Raw genomic sequence first — 19843 nt, 5'->3', positions numbered from 1 at the left:
GGGGTTTTCTTAGCCAAACGTGATGAATGCTTGCAGTACAAAACGGAGCGATTTCTCCTACACAAATCATCTTTTTGGAAAAGGGAACATTTGCTATCTAACTGAGAGTCTCATTGAAAACATCTGAAGTCCTCTAATGTAAATGATTTTATTCCTGAATGCTCTTTCTTGTTTTTGTGAAAATGTTGACCTGTTGAATGCTAGACTTAATGCTATGCTAGCTGATCACACAGTCTTACACAAAGCTGGTGCTAGCTACGTTTGAAAAGTGTTATTTGAAAATCTGAGATGACAGTAGTTTGTTAACATATGGTAGGCTTGTGTCACTGAGCAATATATTTATTTCATTTCATTTACGATTTTAGAATCTGTAATGATTTGCAAGCCCTATGCTAATGAGCTTGAGCTATGATTACGCTCCCAGATACGGGATCTTAGTCCTGTATTGATGATTTGCCTGTTGAGATGGTTCTCATTTGCACTGTGGGATGTCTTATAAAGCATAGCAGTGTGGTTAGACAACAACACAGAGTTACACATAGAGTAAACAATAATCAAGTCAATAACATAGTAGAAAAAAAAATCTATTCATTGTGTGCCAAAGGCATGAGGAGGTACGGTCACTGTGGGGCCTTCATGTTTGAATAACTGATGAAGCCAATGACAGATGGAGTGATACATTCAGATGAAATGGCATCGGAGGAATACCTGGGCATATTCCAGAGCAGCAAAACAGTAAAATAAAGCATCTGCTTCATCTGACCAATTTTTTATTGGCTTTGTCACTGGTGCTTCCTGCTTTGGCTTGTAAGCAGGAATCAGAGAGGATAGAATTATGATCAGATTTTATTTCACCTTTGTTTAACTTCTTCATATAGGGGGCGCTCTTTTAATTTTTGGATAGAAAAACGTTCCCGTTTTAAACAAGATATTTTGTCACAAAAAGGATGCTCAACTATGCATATAATTGACAGCTTTGGAAAGAAAACACTGACGTTTCCAAAACTGCAAAGATATTGTCTGAGTGCCACAGAAATAATGCTACAGGCGAAACCAAGATGAAATTTCATACAGGAAATGCCCCAGATTTTGAATGCACTGTGTTCCAATGTCTCCTTATATGGCTGTGAATGCGAGAGGAGTGAGTCAACCCTTTCTGTCGTTTCCCCAAGGTGTCTGCAGCATTGTGACGTATTTGTGGGCAGATCATTGGAAGATTGACCATAAGAGACCACATTTACCAGGTGTCCGCCCGGTGTCCTGCGCCGAAATTGGTGCGCAAAAGTCACCTGCCAGTATTTTTCCATGCGATACAGAGAGGAAAGCAAGCTTCCACGAACTGCATATCAATGAAGAGATATGTGAAAAAACACCTTGAGGATTGATTCCAAACAACGTTTGCCATGTTTCGGTCGATATTATGTAGTTAATCCGGAAAAAGTTTTACGTTGTAGGTGACTGAATTTTCGGTTCGTTTCGGTAGCCAGACGCAATGTAGAAAACGGAACGATTTCTCCTACACACAGACGCTTTCAGGAAAAACTGCGCATTTGGTATGTAACTGAGAGTCTCCTCATTGAAAACATCAGAAGCTCTTCAAAGGTAAATGATTTTATTTATTTGGTTATCTGGTTTTTGTGAAAATGTTGCGTGCTAAATGCTACTCAAAATGCTATGCTAGCTTTGCATACTCTTACACAAATTAGTCAATTTCTATGGTTCAAAAGCATATTTTGAAAATCTGAGATGACAGTGTTGTTAAGAAAAGGCTAAGCTTGAGAGCAGACGCATTATTTTCATTTTATTTGCGATTTTCAGAAATCGTTAACGTTGCATTATGCTAATGAGCCTGAGGCTTTAGTCACAATCCCGGATCCGGGATGGGGAGTTTCAAGAAGTTAAAGTTGGTGAGGGAGATAAGTCTCCAACTTCAGAGATTTTTGCAATTCGTTCCAGTCGCCGGCAGCAGAGAACTGGAAGGAAAGGCGCCAAATGAGGTTTTAGCTTTAGGGATGATCAGTGAGATACCCACCCGTAGCACACGCTCCAGCAGGTGTGTTGCCATCGTGACCAGTGAACTGAGATAAGGAGGAGCTTTACCTAGCATAGACTTGTAGATGACCTGGAGCCAGTGGGTCTGGCGACGAACATGTGGCGAGGGCCGGCCGACTAGAGCAAACAGGTCGCAGTGGTGGGTGGTATAAGGTGCTTTAGTAACAAAACAGATGGCACTGTGATAAACTGCATCCAGTTTGATGAGTATTGGAATCTATTTTGTAGATGATATCGCCGAAGTCCAGGATCGGTAGGATAGTCAGTTTTACTAGGGTAAGTTTTGCGGCGTGTGTTGCAAAATAGAAAGCCGACTCTAGATTTGATTTTGGATTGGAGATGTTTGATAGGAGTCTGGAAGGAGAGTTGCAGTCCAGCCAGACACCTAGGTACTTATAGATGTCCAAATATATTCTAGGTCGGAACCATCCAGGGTGGTGATGTTAGTCTGGCGTGCGGGTGCAGGCAGCGAACGGTTGAAAAGCATGCATTTGGTTTTACTAGCGTTTAAGATCAGTTGGAGGCCACGGAAGGAGAATTGAATGGCATTGAAGCTCATTTGGAGATGAGATAGCGCAGTGTCCAAGGAAGGGCCAGAAGTATACAGAATGGTGTCGTCTGCGTAGTGCTGGATCAGGGAATCGCCTGCAGCAAGAGCAACATCATTGATATATACAGAGAAAAGAGTCGGCCTGAGAATTGAACCCTGTGGTACCCCCAGAGAGACTGCCAGAGGACCGGACAACATGCCCTCCGATTTGACACACTGAACTCTGTCTGCAAAGTAGTTGGTGAACCAGGAAAGGCAGTCATTAGAAAAACCGATGCTACTGAGTCTGCCGATAAGAATATGGTGATTGACAGAGTCGAAAGCCTTGGCCAGGTCGATGAAGACGGCTGCACAGTACTATCTTTTATCGATGCCGGTTATGATATCGTTTAGCACATTGAGCGTGGTTGAGGTGCACCCGTGACCGGCTCGGAAACCGGATTGCACAGCGGAGAAGGTACGGTGGGATTCGAGATGGTCAGTGATCTGTTTGTTGACTTGGCTTTCGAAGACCTTAGATAGGCAGGGCATGATGGATATAGGTCTGTCACAGTTTGGGTCCAGGGTGTCTCCCCGTTTGAAGAGGGGGATGACCGCGGCAGCTTTCCAATCCTTGCAGATCTCAGATGATACGAAGGAGAGGTTGAAAAGGCTGGTACTAGGGATTGCAACAATGGCGGCGGACAGATTCAGACATTTAGGGTCCAGATTGTCAAGCCCAGCTGATTTGTGTAGGTCCAGGTTTTGCAGCTCTTTCAGAACATCTGCTATCTGGATTTGGGTAAAGGAGAAGCTGGGGAGGCGTGGGCAAGTAGCTGCGGATGGGGGGTTGGCCGAGGTTGGAGAAGCCAAGAGGAAGGCATGGCCAGTCGTTGAGAAATGCTTGTTGAAGTTTTCGATTATCACGGATTTATCGGTGGTGACCGTGTTACCTAGCGGCAGTGCAGAGGGCAGCTGTGAGGAGGTGCTCTTGTTCTCCATGGACTTTACAGTGTTCCAGAACTTTTTGGAGTTAGAGCTACAGGATGCAGCGGGGACTATTCGATGCTATTGCAGTCCGCCATAGGATGTTTTTGTGCTGGTCGAGGGCACCATCATGCTTCATTATAGGGATGGTGCTATGCTTCCTCCAGACGTGACGCTTGGCATTCAGGCAAAAGTGTTCAATTGTAGTTTCATCAGACTAGAGAATCTTGTTTCTCATGGTCTGATTGTCCTTTAGGTGCCTCTTGGCAAACTCCAAACGGGCTGTCATGTGCCTTTTACCGAGGAGTGGATTCTGTCTTGCCACTCTACCATGAAGGCCTGATTGGTATATTGCTGCAGAGATAGTTGTCCTTCTGGAAGGTTCTCCCATCTCCACAGAGGAACTCTAGAGCCCTGTCAGAGTGACCATTGGGTTCTTGGTCACCTCCCTGACCAAGGCCCTTGTCCCTCGATTGCTCAGTTTGGCAGGGAGGCCAGCTCTAGGAAGTGTCTTGGTGGTTCCTATCTTCTTCCATTTAAGAATAATGTAGGCCACTGTGTTCTTGGGGACCTTAAATGCTGCAGAAATGTTTTGGTACCCTTCCCCAGATCTGTGCCTCGACGCAATCCTGTCTTGGAGCTCTACGGACAATTCCTTTGACTTTGTGGTTTTTGCTCTGACATTCTCTGTCAACTGTGGGACCTTATTTAAACATGTGTGTGCCTTTCCAAATCATGTCAAATCAATTGAATTTACCACAGGTGGAGTTCAATCAAGTTGTAGAAACATCTCAAGGATGATCAATGGAAACCTGAACTCAATTTCGGTCTCATAGCAAAGGGTCTAAATACCTATGTAAATGAGGTATTTCTGTTTTTTACTTTGAATAAATTTGCACACAAAAATCTAAAAATCAGTTTTTGCTTTGACAACCAATTTGACATGCTATGAAACTTCACGTTGGTGCTTATGGGTCCTTTTAGATTGAAATGCTCATGTACTGTATATGCTTTTGCTGCAGCACCTTGGCATACTTTCCAATCTCAGAGGACCACACACACACACACACACACACACACACACACACACACACACACACCACTGCAAAGCTTAGGCTGAGAGAAAGAAAGGGAGAGAAAACGGAACACTCACTAACCACCATCCCCAGAGAAATATAGCCAAGAGCAAATTTCAGATTATTAAATTCTAAAGCGATAATCTTATACATTTTTTAAGGTATGAAATCAACAGGTCTTTAAGCACCTGTGGTCTTAGTTGGTCCTATTATAATAATTTCCTCTCCTAAAATATACACCGTCATTCTGTTGTTTGATGCGGTGTCGATTTATGACTATCCATTGACTAACCATATTTAGATGGCCGTAAGGCTTTCTGTAATAAGATAACTGAAGGACAACCAATGAATCCTAATGAAGGCTTATTGTGTATAATGTGAGAGGGTACACACCACGGGTCCCTGCCATCTCCCTAACACACACGTGTGCAGTACATACACACACACACTTTGTCCGCAAGACGCTTTTAGCAGTCTGCTAGGCTTTTCTTTCAGTGATGCAGAGCTCAGGTCGTGGTACGTTAGCTATCTTCACATCTCCTGTCAGTCAGTCTTCAGTGTGCATGCCTGTCCGCATTAGTCTCCTCACAGAGACATCCAGCAGTCTCAACATAACAAGGCCGGCCCAGTGCAGTGCCCCCAACCTCTGGGGACACTAGGCAGGCCTTGTGAGCAGTGCACTTTCCACTTAGTTAGGCTGCCATCAGACTACAAAAAGTATCTTGTGGAATGTGACTGTGTGTGTGTGTGTGTGTGTGTGTGTGTGTGTGTGTGTGTGTGTGTGTGTGTGTGTGTGTGTGTGTGTGTGTGTGTGTGTGTGTGTGTGTGTGTGTGTGTGTGTGTGTGTGTGTGTGTAAAATAGGGGGTGGGAGGAGGTTAGTTGAGGCGAAGGGGTGAGTGTCGGTGGAGATTGGGGTTGGGAGGAGTTTCTTTGGGCTCCTCTGCATTTCTTAAATTGCAACATCTTTCATGCGTTGAGAGAGAATTTTCCCTGACAAGCAGTTCCACAGGATTAGGCTTTGTGGAATAGGACTTCTGAAGCACCATGTATGAAGGAAGAGTAGGAAGAGGGGAGGAAGGGAAGAGGCATCAGTAATGCTATCAGCATTGGAGGTGATTTGAAAGTGATTTGCCTCATATTGTATGTATTGAATAAGAGATTAGCTTTAAGGTCATGTACATGTGTTTGGTATTTCAACTACAGCAGAAGGAGAAGGAAAAATAGATAGAATAAATACATATAAGTTTTGGCTACGACATGCTGTATAACTGTAGTATTTGGATTAGGACTTTTCTGTTCAAAAAAAACTTTCTAGTAAATCTGGATACCCAAGGCCAAATATGATATACTATTCATATACTATTTTGTTCACTGAGAACCCAGTAGTCATATTATAGGTCAGGTTAACTGTTTCAACCCTTACATTCTGCATCGATCGAAGATCATCTACCTAAAAACTAAAAATAAACCCCATATTAATATTTTTAGTGAAGGCCGGCACCCAAATGACAAGTGTCAGGGGCATCCTTACTCAAGGAACAAATGTGCTCCCAAGACACAGCACTTCTCCTCCCAAAACAACAGCGCCCACCCCATCCCTCTCTCCACTCATCCCCGTAAATTGGATGGATTGGATGTAATGGGGTTCCCTACTATAACTCATTCTACTGGCCAGATCAACTGTACAGAACTTGAACTCCATCCTCAGTCACATTTTACAGTCAACCTGACAATACATTTTGGGGTCAAAGCACTTTTTCCCCCCCAAAGTGAGGGGATTTAAGCAGTTAAGTAGGTCCCCTGTTCTCTCCAGAGTTGAGAGAGGCTGGGTTGTAATTCCTGGCTGGCTGGCTGGAAGATTCAACACTGGCCTGCCCTCCACTCTCTGCAGCCTGGAAAAGACCATTTCATTCTCTCCTTATTACCTTGGATTGGTTCCTAGGGGCTGGGCGAGGAACGAGGTATTTGAGGTTGTTGAAGTCTGAGATGTCGTGTTATACAGAGAAACATGGGGGAAATGTAGTTAAGCCATGCCTGAGGGATGCAATGAAAATGTTTATAGGATCAGCTGGAGATGTCTTTATGTGTGGACGTACATGATGTGTACCGGTATTCGGGTGGAACTATACATGTAACATACATGACTCCACATACATTCTGATGTAAGGTGAATAAGAGTCAATTTCCCCCATCCCCCATCCATATCCAGGACCAACTAATGGGCAAACAAAGATTTCCAATCTCTCCCTGACATGACATCTCTGACCTCAGGAACCCCCATGTAAGCCAGCATGACAGCTGGTTTTATATAATTTTTTTTGGGGGGGGGGGGTTGTATCATTTGATTTACACAACATGCCTACCACTTTGAAGATGCAGAATAATTTTTATTCTGAAACAAGAAATAAGACACAAAAAAATGAAAACTTGAGCGTGCATAACTATTGACCCCCCCCCCAAAGTCAATACTTTGCAGAGCCACCTTTTGCAGCAATTACAGCTGCAAGTCTCTTGGAGTATGTCTCTATAAGCCTGGCACATCGAGTCACTGGGATTTTTGCCCATTCTTCAAGGTAAAACTGCTCCAACTCCTTCAAGTTGGATGGGTTCTGCTGGTGCTGTCACGGTCATCTGTAGAATAAACGGACAAAGGCGCAACGTGCGTAGAGTTCCACGTTTAAATTTATGAAACTCACCGAAACAATACAGAAGAATGAAACTAACGTACAGCCTAGTAGGGCTCACAAGCAACAATACATAAACAAGATCCCACAAACAACAGGTGGGAAAAGGCTACCTAAATATGATACCCAATCAGAGACAACGATAGACAGCTGCATCTGATTGGGAACCATACCAAGCCAACCTAGAAATAAAGAACCTAGAATGCCCACCCTAGTCACACCCCGACCTAACCAAAATAGAGAATAAAGGATCTCCATGGTCAGGGCGTGACAGGTGTACAGCAATCTTTAAGTTATACCACAGATTCTGAATTGGATTGAGGTCTGGGCTTTGACTAGGCCATTCCAAGAAATTAAATGTTTCCTCTTAAACCACTAGAGTGTCACTTTAGCAGTATGCTCAGGGTCATTGACCTGCTGGAAAGTGAACCTTCATCCCAGTCTCTGGGAAGACAAACAGGTTTCCATCAAGAATTTCCCTGTATTTAGCGCCATCCATCATTCCTTCAATTCTGACCAGTTTCTTAGTCCCTCCCGATAGAAAACATCCCCGCAGCATGATGCTGCCACCAGCATGCTTCACTGTGGGGATGGTGTTCGAGGTGATGAGAGGTGTTGGGTTTGCGCCAGACATAGCTTTTCCTTGATGGCCAAAAAGCAACATTTTATTCTCATCTAGCCAGAGTACCTTCTTCCATATGTTTGGGAGTCTCCCACATGCCTTTTGGCAAACACCAAAAGTGTTTGCTTACTATTTTCTTTAAGCAATGGCTTTTTTTCTGGACACTCTTCCGTAAAGCCCAGCTCTGTGGAGTGTATGGCTTAAATTGGTCTTATGGATAGATACTCCAATCTCCACTGTGGAGCTTTGCAGCTCCTTCAGGGTTATCTTTGGTCTCTTTGGTGCCTCTGATTAATGCCCTCCTTGCCTGGTCCATGAGTTTTGGTGGGCGGCCATCTCTTGGAACGATTGTTGTGGTGCCCTATTCTTGTTTTTTTAGATAATTGATTTTTTTTAAATGGTGCTCCGTGGAATGTTCAACGTTTTGGATATTTTTTCATAACCCAGAGCTGATCTGTACTTCTCAACTTTGTCCCTGACCTGTTTGGAGAGCTCATTGGTCTTCATAGTGCCGCTTGCTTGGTGGTGCCCCTTGTTTAGTGGTGTTGTAGACTCTGGGGCCTTTCAGAACAGGTGTACATATACTGAGATCTGGTGACAACAGATCATGTGACACTTAAATAAAGTCCACCTTTGTGCAATCAAACTAATTATGTGATTTAAGGTAATTGGTTGCACCAGATCTTATTTAGGGGCTTCATAGCAAAGGGAGTGAATACATACATAAGCACGCACCACTTTTCCCATTTTTTAAAATTTTTATTCATTTCACTTCACCAATATGGAGTCATTTGTGTATTTCCATTACATGAAATCCAAATAAAAATCTATTTAAATGAATTTGTAATGCAATAAAATAGGAAAAACGCCAAAAAGGTGAATACTTTTGCAAGGCACTGTATGTGCATACACAAGGAGGCTGGTGTGACGATCTATAGGAGGATGGGCTCATTGTAATGACTGAATCGAATCAATGGAACAGAGTGAAACACTTTGTTTATATGTGTTTGGTACCATTCCATGTATCACATTCCAGCCATTAAAATGAGCCCGTCCTCCTATATCTCCTCCCAGCAGCCTCCTCTGGTGCATAAATGTCCGATGGGCTGAGCATGAGTATAAAACAGGGTTTGTTTACAAAGCTGGGGCTCGAACAGGCTTGGCCCCTCAATGGCCTTTTTTCTTAATCATGCCAATCACTCTTCACCTTTTTGTACACTAATAGGGCTCCATTTACAGCATAATAACTGCTCCTGTGAGTCTGAATAAATTATCATACTAATCAGCGTTTTCCTGCATCTGGGAGAAAGAAACTCACTCAGAGTGAAATGAAAGAAATAAAGCTGAAATAAATCACTCTCTACCATTATTCTGGCATTTCACATTCTTAAAATAAAGTGGTGATCCTAACGGACCTAAAATGGTGAATTTACACTAGGATTAAATGTCAGGAATTGTGAAAAACTGAGATTAAATGTATTTGGCTAAGGTGGAGGTAAATTTCCGACTTCAACTGTATATACACTGCTCAAAAAAATGAAGGGAACACTTAACTCCAGGTCAATGTAACTCCAAGTCAATCACACTTCTGTGAAATCAAACTGTCCACTTAGGAAGCAACACTGATTGACAATAAATGTCACGTGCTGTTGTGCAAATGGAATAGAAAACAGGTGAAAATTATAGGCAATTATCAAGACACAGACCACTTCTCAGTTCCTATGCTTCCTGGCTGATGTTTTGGTCACTTTTGAATGCTGGCGGTGCTTTCACTCTAGTGGTAGCATGAGACGGAGTCTACAACCCACACAAGTGGCTCAGGTAGTGCAGCTCATCCAGGATGGCACATCAATGCGAGCTGTGGCAAAAAGGTTTGCTGTGTCTGTCAGCGTAGTGTCCAGAGCATGGAGGCGCTACCAAGAGTCAGGCCAGTACATCAGGAGACGTGGAGGAGGCCGTAGGAGGGCAACAACCCAGCAGCAGGACCGTTACCTCCGCCTTTGTGCAAGGAGGAGCAGGAGAAGCACTGCCAGAGCCCTGCAAAATGACCTCCAGCAGGCCGCAAATGTGCATGTGTCTGCTCAAACGGTCAGAAACAGACTCCATGAGGGTGGTATGAGGGCCCGACATCCACAGGTGGGGGTTGTGCTTACAGCCCAACACCGTGCAGGACGTTTGGCATTTGCCAGAGAACACCAAGATTGGCAAATTCGCTACTGGCGCCCTGTGCTCTTCACAGATGAAAGTAGGTTCACACTGAGCACGTGACAGAGTCTGGAGACGCCGTGGAGAATGTTCTGCTGCCTGCAACATCCTCCAGCATGACCGGTTTGGAGGTGGGTCAGTCATGGTGTGGGGTGGCATTTCTTTGGGGGGGCCGCACAGCCCTCCATGTGCTCGCCAGAGGTAGCTTGACTGCCATTAGGTACCGAGATGAGATCCTCAGACCCCTTGTGAGACCATGGGCTGGTGCGGTTGGCCCTGGGTTCCTCCTCATGCAAGACAATACTAGACCTCATGTGGCTGGAGTGTGTCAGCAGTTCCTGCAAAAGGAAAGCATTGATGATATGGACTGGCCCACCCGTTCCCCAGACCTGAATCCAATTGAGCACATCTGGGACATCATGTCTCGCTCCATCTACCAACGCCACGTTGCACCACAGACTGTCCAGGAGTTGGCGGATGCTTTAGTCCAGGTCTGGGAGGAGATCCCTCAGGAGACCATCTGCCACCTCATCAGGAGCATGCCCAGGCATTATAGAGAGGTCATACAGGCACGTGGAGGCCACACACACTACTGAGCTTCATTTTGACTTGTTTTAAGGACATTACATCAAAGTTGGACCAGCCTGTAGTGTGGTTTTCCACTTTATGAGTGTGACTCCAAATCCAGACCTTCATGGGTTGATAAATTTGATTTCCGTTGATAATTTGTGTGATTTTGTTGCCAGCACATTCAACTATGTAAAGAAAAAAGTATTTCATAATAATATTTAATTCATTCAGATCTAGGATGTGTTATTTTAGTGTTCCCTTTATTTTTTGGAGCAGTGTATATAAACAGTTGAAGTCGGATGTTTACCGCCACCTTAGCCAAATACATTTAAACGTATTTCTTCACAATTCCTCACATTTAATTCATGTAAAAGGATCACCACTTTATTTTAAGAAAGTAAAATGTCATAATAGAGAGAATGCTTTATTTCAGCTTTTATTTCTTTCATCACATGTCCAGTGGGTCAGAGGTTTACATACACTCAATTAGCATTTGGTAGCATTGCCTTTAAATTGTTTAACTTGGGTCAAACATTTCTGGTAGCCTTCCACAAGCTTCCCACAATAAGTTGGGTGAATTTTGGCCCATTCCTCCTGACAGAGCTGGTGTAACTGAGTCAGGTTTATAGGCCTCTTTGCTCACACACACTTTTTCAGTTCTGCCCACAAACTTTCTATAGGAATGAGGTCAGGGCTTTGTGATGGCCACTCCAATACCTTGACTTTGTTGTCCTTAAGCTATTTTTCCACAACTTTGAAAGTACGCTTGGGGTTATGGTCCATTTGGAAGACCCATTTGCGACCAAGCTTGAACTTCCTGACTGATGTCTTGAGATGTTGCTTCAATATATCCACACATTTTTCCTCCTCATCATGCTATCTATTTTGTGAAGTGCACTAGTCCCTCCTGCTGCAAAGCACCCCCAAAACATGATGCTGCCACCTCTGTGCTTCGTGGATGGGATGGGGTTCTTCGACTTGCAAGCCTCCCCCATTTTCCTCTTCACATAACGATGGTCATTATGGCCAAACCGTTCTATTTTTGTTTCATCAGACGAGAGGACATTTCTCCAAAAAGTATGATCTTTGTCCCCATGTGCAGTTGCAAACCGTAGTCTGGCTGTTTTATAGTGGTTTTAGAACTGTGGCTTTTTCCGAGCTGTGTGGCCTTTCAGGTTATGTTGATATAGGACTCATTTTACTGTGGATATAGATACTTTTGTACCTGTTTCCTCCAGCATCTTCACAAGGTCCTTTGCTGTTGTTCTGGGATTGAGTTGCACTTTTCGCACCAAGGTACATTCACCTCTTCACAAAGTAGAAACGCAATTCAACGGCTCAGACACAAGAGGTATGTGGCAGGGTCTACAGTCAATCACGTATTACAAAAAGAAAACCAGCCCAGTCACGGACCAGGATGCCTTGCTCCCATGCAGACTAAATAGCTTTTTGCCCGCTTTGATGACAATACAGTGCCACTGACACGGCCCGCAACCAAAACATGCGGACTCTCCTTCACTGCAGCCGAGGTGAGTAAAACATTTAAACGTGTTAACCCTCGCAAGGCTGCAGGTCCAGACGGCATCCCCAGCCGCGCCCTCAGAGCATGCGCAGACCAGCTGGCTGGTGTGTTTACGGACATATTCAATCAATCCCTATCCCAGTCTGCTGTTCCCTCATGCTTCAAGAGGGCCACCATTGTTCCTGTTCCCAAGAAAGCTAAGGTAACTGAGCTAAACGACTACCGCCCCGTAGCACTCACTTCCGTCACCATGAAGTGCTTTGAGAGACTAGTCAAGGACCATATCACCTCCACCCTACCTGACATCCTAGACCCACTCCAATTTGCAAACCGCCCAAATAGGTCCACAGACGATGCAATCTCAACCACACTGCACATTGCCCTAACCCATCTGGACAAGAGGAATACCTATGCGAGAATGCTGTTCATCGACTACAGTTCAGCATTTAACACCATAGTACCCTCCAAACTCGTCATCAAGCTTGAGACCCTGGGTCTCGACCCCGCCCTGTGCAACTGGGTACTGGACTTCCTGACGGGCCGCCCCCAGGTGGTGAGGGTAGGTAACAACATCTCCACCCAGCTGATCCTCAACACTGGGGCCCCGCAAGGGTGCTTTCTGAGCCCTCTCCTGTACTCCCTGTTCACCCACGACTGCGTGGCCACGCACGCCTCCAACTCAATCATCAAGTTTGCGGACGACACAACAGTGGTAGGCTTGATTACCAACAACGACGAGACGGCCTACAGGGAGGAGGTGAGGGCCCTCGGAGTGTGGTGTCAGGAAAATAATCTCACACTCAACAAAATAAAGGAGATGATTGTGGACTTCAGGAAACAGCAGAGGGAACACCCCCCTATCCACATCAATGGAACAGTAGTGGAGAGGGTAGTAAGTTTTAAAGTTCCTCGGCGTACACATCACAGACAAACTGATTTGGTCCACCCACACAGACAGCATTGTAAAGAAGGCGCAGCAGAGCCTCTTCAACCTAAGGAGGCTGAAGAAATTCGGCTTGTCACCAAAAGCACTCAAACTTCTACAGATGCACAATCGAGAGCATCCTGTCGGGCTGTATCACTGCCTGGTACGGCAACTGCTCCGCCCACAACCGTAAGGCTCTCCAGAGGGTAGTGAGGTCTGCACAACGCATCACCGGGGGCAAACTACCTGCCCTCCAGGACACCTACACCACTCGATGTCACAGGAAGGCCATAAAGATCATCAAGGACAACAACCACCGAGCCACTGCCTGTTCACCCCGCTATCATCCAGAAGGCGAGGTCAGTACAGGTGCATCAAAGCTGGGACCGAGAGACTGAAAAACAGCTTCTATCTCAAGGCCATCAGACTGTTAAACAGCCACCGCTAACATTGAGTGGCTGCTGCCAACACACTGACTCAACTCCAGCCACTCTAATAATGGGAATTGATGGGAATTGATGTAAAATATATCACTAGCCACTTTAAACTATGCCACTTTGTTTACATACTCATCTCATATGTATATACTGTATTCGATACCATCTACTGCATCTTGCCTATGCCGCTCTGAAATACATCCACAGGTACACCTCCAATTGACTCAAACTATGTCAATTAGCCTCTCAGAAGCTTCTAAATGCATAACATAATTTTCTGGAATTTACCAAGCTGTTTAAAGGCACAGTCAACTTAGTGTATGTAAACTTCTGACCCACTGGAATTGGGATACAGTGAATTGTAAGTGAAATAATCTGTCTGTAAATAATTGTTGGAAGAATTACTTGTGTCATGCACAAAGTAGATGTCCTAGCCGACTTGCCAAAACTATAGTTTGTTAACAAGAAATTTGTGGAGTGGTTGAAAAATGAGTTTTAATGACTCCAACCTAAGTGTATGTAAACGTCCTACTTTAACTGTGTGTGTGTGTGACATATATATATATATATATAGGGTTGTTTGTCTGACCATATGCTTGACAGTTGACATGTACTCGCTGGAGGCATAAATAAAGGTGCCCTAGATGGGACTAATTGACCTGTGCTGTCACAAACCTGAATGTGCAAATGGCATGCTGTGTTTGAACAAGCAGACACATTTAACCTAAGGAATTTGGTGACAGCTTTGTGTGCCAGTTACGCAACCCATCTCGCATACATGTCTGTCAGAGCTTCCGGCTGTCAGCTGAATAGATCAGTCTGTCAGGCTTCAATCTACCTCGCCTCGATTGTATTGATTATTCTTTGGGAAAGGGCGAGAGATAAAAACAGTACCTAGCCTGTCAGGCTATGAGAGGACGTCAAATGCTTCACCTAGACAGCTAGTCCGCAGGGGCCCAGTCCCCTGACAGAAGGACAAGAAAGATTTCACCTGCATTCAAAACAAGTAACGCCTCGCTCTTTGGGAAAGAGAGGAAGAAAATAGCAGGCTGCCCTCTGATATAAAATGTCAGCCGGATGAAAAAAAAACTAGTTCACCTGCATTCCACGGGCCAAGAGTTGCAAATGGACACTGACACTATGGATTTTGGCCTGAGGCAGAGGCTTTTCTCATAGCGTGGGAGAATGTCTTGAAAACAGAGAGCGATGAAAAACAATTAAGATCATCTCTCAAAGGTTGAGAATAACAAGTCCTTTGTTTGAAAATCGCGTCATAATTCAAAAGTTTTATTCAATTATTTTTATTTTTTGTATTTTGGTGGAATTGTTGTTTCTCATTTCCGGGGCTCTGTGAAAGAACAGGAAAATAAAAACATCTTCAGAGCAAATCGGCCTCACCATGGCAACAGCATTGATCAACTATCCTGTGTCCTCAGAAAAAATCTATCCCTCGTCAATTTCCCAGCATTAACAGTTCAGCGGCCACTCACACCTTAAATAGACAACAGCGATATTTAGTGTCTGGCAGTAAAAACTAATCTGTATTTAACTTCCCGGATGTTCCATTTATCACAGGGGGGGAGATTAACACAATGGCTGGGTTATATGGTGACTTTCACTGAAATCCTCACTGAAGGATCACAACACTGATCCACTGCTCCACGAAGATGATCAACCCCCCTGGGACTCTGTCCATACAGTTTCACTGCAGACAAAGAGAATATTCCACCACATTCCATGATTTATGGGATTGTGCACTGACTGGATTTGAAGAGATTATGACAACGATCATGGTTGACAGACACATCCAAATATTTTAACCTTCATCTAAATAAATAATTGTACTTTTATATGAATATATTTATATGAGTATTTGACTTTGTTGGTAAGTATTGTTTACTTAGTTTACATTGCACAACTAGTACTTCATATTCTTTATCACTGACAATGTACAGAAAATGACATCAGGCACAGCTTGTCTGATAGAACAAGAAGTAATTTATGAAGTAGAGGGCTTTTTCTCCCAATTTTAAAAGGAGAAATTGCACTTGCTTTTTCAGTCAGGCTTGAACAGGTGTTTCATTCTGCTTTTCGAGAAAATGTATTCTCAACTTGATGGATTGGAGTTGAAAACAATCTGTGAAACTTTAATTGCGATCACACATGAATCAGTTGCAGTGAGAATGATGAGAGTAAATGGGCAGGGAGCTGTCATTCCCAGATTATATTGATTACCACTGGGACTCATAGCCAATTCCTCTTGATCAATGTTTACTATCAATATGATCATCATGACTAGAACATGAGAGGGAGAGAAAGAGCAAAAAACTTAAAGGAGACCATATTGTCTCAATATTGAAATCTGTTGAAAATCGAGACTTTTAATCAAATCTACTGTATCCTCCCCGGGATTTGTGTAGAGTTTGACTGTGTGGATCAACATAGCCAGTGACAGCTATACGACAGCAGCGAGAGCAGTGGTGGAAATTAACATAAATGCAGAGTGACTGCCTGAGCAAATGCAGGAAGGAGCTTTGTGACAGCGCCTGTCAACCCACTGATTCCCCGAGCCTGATTACTACGCCGACGCTTCGGTGCCACTGCAAACACCCCACCTACGCTACTGCTGCAGCCTGACACACAGACAGACACTGGAGCACCTGGAGACGACAGGATTAGAGGCTTAGTATCCTTCCTCCTCCCCCCCAAGGAATCTTATATGATCTCCAAGTCCCCTGACACCCCCATAACTTTTCTATGATGTGGACAAGTTCTAATGCTATACTCAAGGAACATATTTTAGACCTAATCACTTGCATTTAGGAAAGACACTTGAGACCAGCATGACTGGATTGGTCTGGTAAAGATTGGAATTAAGAGAGAGAGGGTAATAGTGTGTGTCTGTGTCTTCCATAAAGCACCTGAAAGGATGTCAAGTACCTTGATGGCTTCAGCCTCTTTTAAACAGCTACTTAGTCCTGTGCTGTGCTTGGTTTAATTGATCTGGGAAAACACAATTATGGCGTTGACTGTAAGTCACAATCTGTTACCACAAGACACTACCGCAAACACTAACTCTCAAGTTCTTGGCCTTCTGAACAGCACATCTTATATCTTCAGACAAGAGAACTTGCTTAGATGTTAGCTTGTACAGTGGCAAATTAATGCACACTTTCAAGTAATTGCATATTTTGCTCTAAATGTGTGTTTTTAATAATTAATTTGCTGTATTGGAGCTCTGCTAGGTGCCTCATTCCACTTCAGTACTAACCGTGGGCAGACTGTATGTCTGTGCTCTTCTGACTCTCAACAAGGCTAAAGGACAGGTATGTAGGCCTGTGTGAAGAAAACAGGGAGTACTTAAACATTCTGAGGTCACTGTGTCTCATTATAAACTAAAACATTACAGATTCTGGAATTAGCCAAGTCAACATAATCACGGGGCACAAAATAACCGTTAAGCTACTTAAAAAAAGACAGCTTGGGGAGACCTCATTTTCGCTCAAGAAATTGAATACATTTTAACATCAAATAGCTATCCTGTGCAACAATGTTAGAACCACAACAGTTGTCAAAAATGCCTAAAATAACTTAACAACTGATGGTGATACCTGTATAGCCTTCATTCAATTACAATAGTGTTGTTTTTACTAGTGCATGGGTGTGAGTGTGTCGAATCCCCTTCACATAGCATTTAACCCACCATGGAGAAATGGAAAGGCAGACTGGGGGAGAGGGAGGGATAGGGAGGCAGCCGGGAAGCGGGGGCTTTTCTTTCAGCACCACCACTCAAACTCTCAGCCTTTTCTTATTCTCCTCAATGTAAATAAGAGAGCACTTGAGAAGTATGTAGACCAAGGATTTGGTTGGATTTGTAGAGGCAGGACTCTCTCGTTCTTTTCTTTTAGAGAAAATAGGGGATCAAAATATAACGTAATGCAACAAGTAGGCTATAGATTGTCAAATAAAAGTAGGCTAGACAAATAACATAATAAAATAGGACTAGTTTGCACATGTTGTTTCAAACACATTAAGCTAAACTTAAAACTACATTTAATCCACAGATAGGCCCAGAGGTGAACTCACCTGAAAGAGGCGCAAAATGTTGGCGACCATAATCGATACGGAACTTGCCGAGGCTCCAACGACTCCAACCACTTTCTCGGGCTTGACGAACACGGGCGGTTCTCCATTGGTGCACCTCACATCTGAAGTGTCCTTCTGTATCAATGCCTGAACGAAATTTAATGATTGTTCAAGCGCATATGTATCCCTCGAACAAGTGTCTAGCACCCGGGCGCCTAGGGTGATGTTGGGTAAAAGTTGATCGTCGAGGTTAATTTGATCCAGAGCATACAGCATGGCCTCCAGCCGATGGATCCCGTTCTCCTTTTTGATATCTCCACAAGGCGTGCTTTCGGTCCCTCTGGTGTGCACAGGGAAGAGGCCACCGAGGGTCAAATGTCCCTCAATCCGGATAGAATGGGGTGCGTAAACCTCTTGCGACAGCGCAAAATCCACCAACGTTCTCGTCAACCAAAACACTCGCCATAGAAAGCGAGGGTGTTGCTTTGTTCCGAGAGCGTAACGAGCCATGATGCTCCGACGGTTGAGTTAGTTCTAGCGAAAGGGGAGGCTGCAATCCGCCTATATTACTACCTAAATGGCAGTAAAGTGAGTTAATACGAGCCAATTCCTATTACCAAGGAGGAGATTAAACAAACTGGATGAAAAAAAATCGAGACGCCTTCGGTTCCAACTAAGGCAAACTGCGCCCATCACTTGACTGCCAGGAGCGCTTGGCGTAGCTTGTTGAATCGAAAAACACCCTTTGACGAGGATTCAAAATTGCTCAGGTTAACGAGGCAATTGACATCATATGTCTGAGAAAACATCAATAATATAGACTTTACTCAAGGGTTCCACTGTCACAAAACTATTTATTACCGTAGGCTAACCAAAGCAACACCTATCACATTAAAAGTAAAAGGGGTCTGATCATAACAATCTGAGGAAAAGGCATACGGTAAAATGTATTTCACAGAACTAATAGATCGACAAGATCGAACAGCCTTTAAAAAAATGCTATTTGATCTTAGGTCCAGCAGAACTGGGTGACATTCTTTTTGCCGAGGCCAACTTCACATGAGCGCAGTGACGGATCTGGCGTTTCCGCTATGATCTGCGTGCTGCGTCTCGGTCGACCAGGAGTCTATAACATCACTAAAAATCTCCACGAATAAAACTACGATCGTTAGATCGACATATAGAAGTGAACAAAAACGCAAACACGCGATCCTTCTTTCTTTATCGTCTTCTACTCCGCAAAAAAACGTATATTCCTAAAACAAATTAATGAACACTCACCACCCGCGATTAGTTTTCACCCGCTATCATTGAGAGGCGTCATTCAATCTGCTTGAAAAACCCCGAGGTGAATTAACCTACTTCAAAATGGGTTCCAAATATTCTACCTGTAGAAAGTCCTCTTTAGGAGGTTTGGGCAAGTGTTTAAATCCTCTGTCAGTGCGTCGTCTTTAGGCTACATTACTCAGTCAAGGCAAAACATTGTAGACCACAAGTTTAATCCATTCCTGCCTTCACATTATCGACGTCGGCGCGCACTGAGCCTTTTGCCTCACGCAGTCGTCTGGGGGTCCGTTGAAATCCCAAATCTCTCTCTCGCACTCACCCACCTAATTATACATTTGTGGAAACAAATATCAGAAATGGCTACCATAATAGTCAGCTCATGTGGGATAAAAAAAAATATAATTTGACAGTGCTGATTATGTAGACGTTTCACGAGTACAATACAGTCCACCTGTGTTGAGAATACTGCCTACTTCTTCAACTCCAAGAGAGATAAGAATATTTTACAATGATCCTTAGTTGTGGATTGTATATCACTTTCATAAAATAGTACACAGTATTATAGGCCCAATTTCTCTGAAGTTAATTGGTAAAAATAATGTATTTTGTGCCTGCTCAGAACCTTTAGTTCTTCTATACACTGAATAAAAATATAAAAGCAACATGCAAAAATGTCAATAACTTTACTGAGTTACAGTTCATATAAGGAAATCCATCAACTGAAACAAATTAATTATTCCTTAGTGTCACGTTCGTCATATTAATGAGACCAAGGCGCAGCGTGATAAGCATACATTCTTTAATGAAGGAAAAACGCTAAACAGACTAACAAAACGAGCGTGCTGTCAGGCAACTACACA

The 19843-nt window shown here is 43.7% G+C and overlaps 1 protein-coding gene across 2 annotated transcripts in view; it reads right to left on the bottom strand.

Annotated features, from left to right (window-relative positions):
- The window catches only part of LOC135504678 (metabotropic glutamate receptor 7-like), a 137838-nt gene extending 118616 nt beyond the window's left edge, over positions 1 to 19222 (bottom strand). For both annotated transcript variants that reach the window (XM_064923454.1, XM_064923455.1), the window contains exon 1: positions 17697 to 19222. In XM_064923454.1, coding sequence (XP_064779526.1) covers positions 17697 to 18206 — 510 coding nt within the window. In that variant the 5' untranslated portion in view covers positions 18207 to 19222. The remainder of the gene's footprint in view (positions 1 to 17696) is intronic.
- Between the last annotated feature and the right edge of the window lie 621 nt (positions 19223 to 19843).

This window comes from Oncorhynchus masou, chromosome 18 (genome assembly GCF_036934945.1).
Source record: "Oncorhynchus masou masou isolate Uvic2021 chromosome 18, UVic_Omas_1.1, whole genome shotgun sequence".
NCBI lineage: Eukaryota > Metazoa > Chordata > Actinopteri > Salmoniformes > Salmonidae > Oncorhynchus > Oncorhynchus masou.
This window is presented reverse-complemented; position numbering and strand designations above follow the sequence as displayed.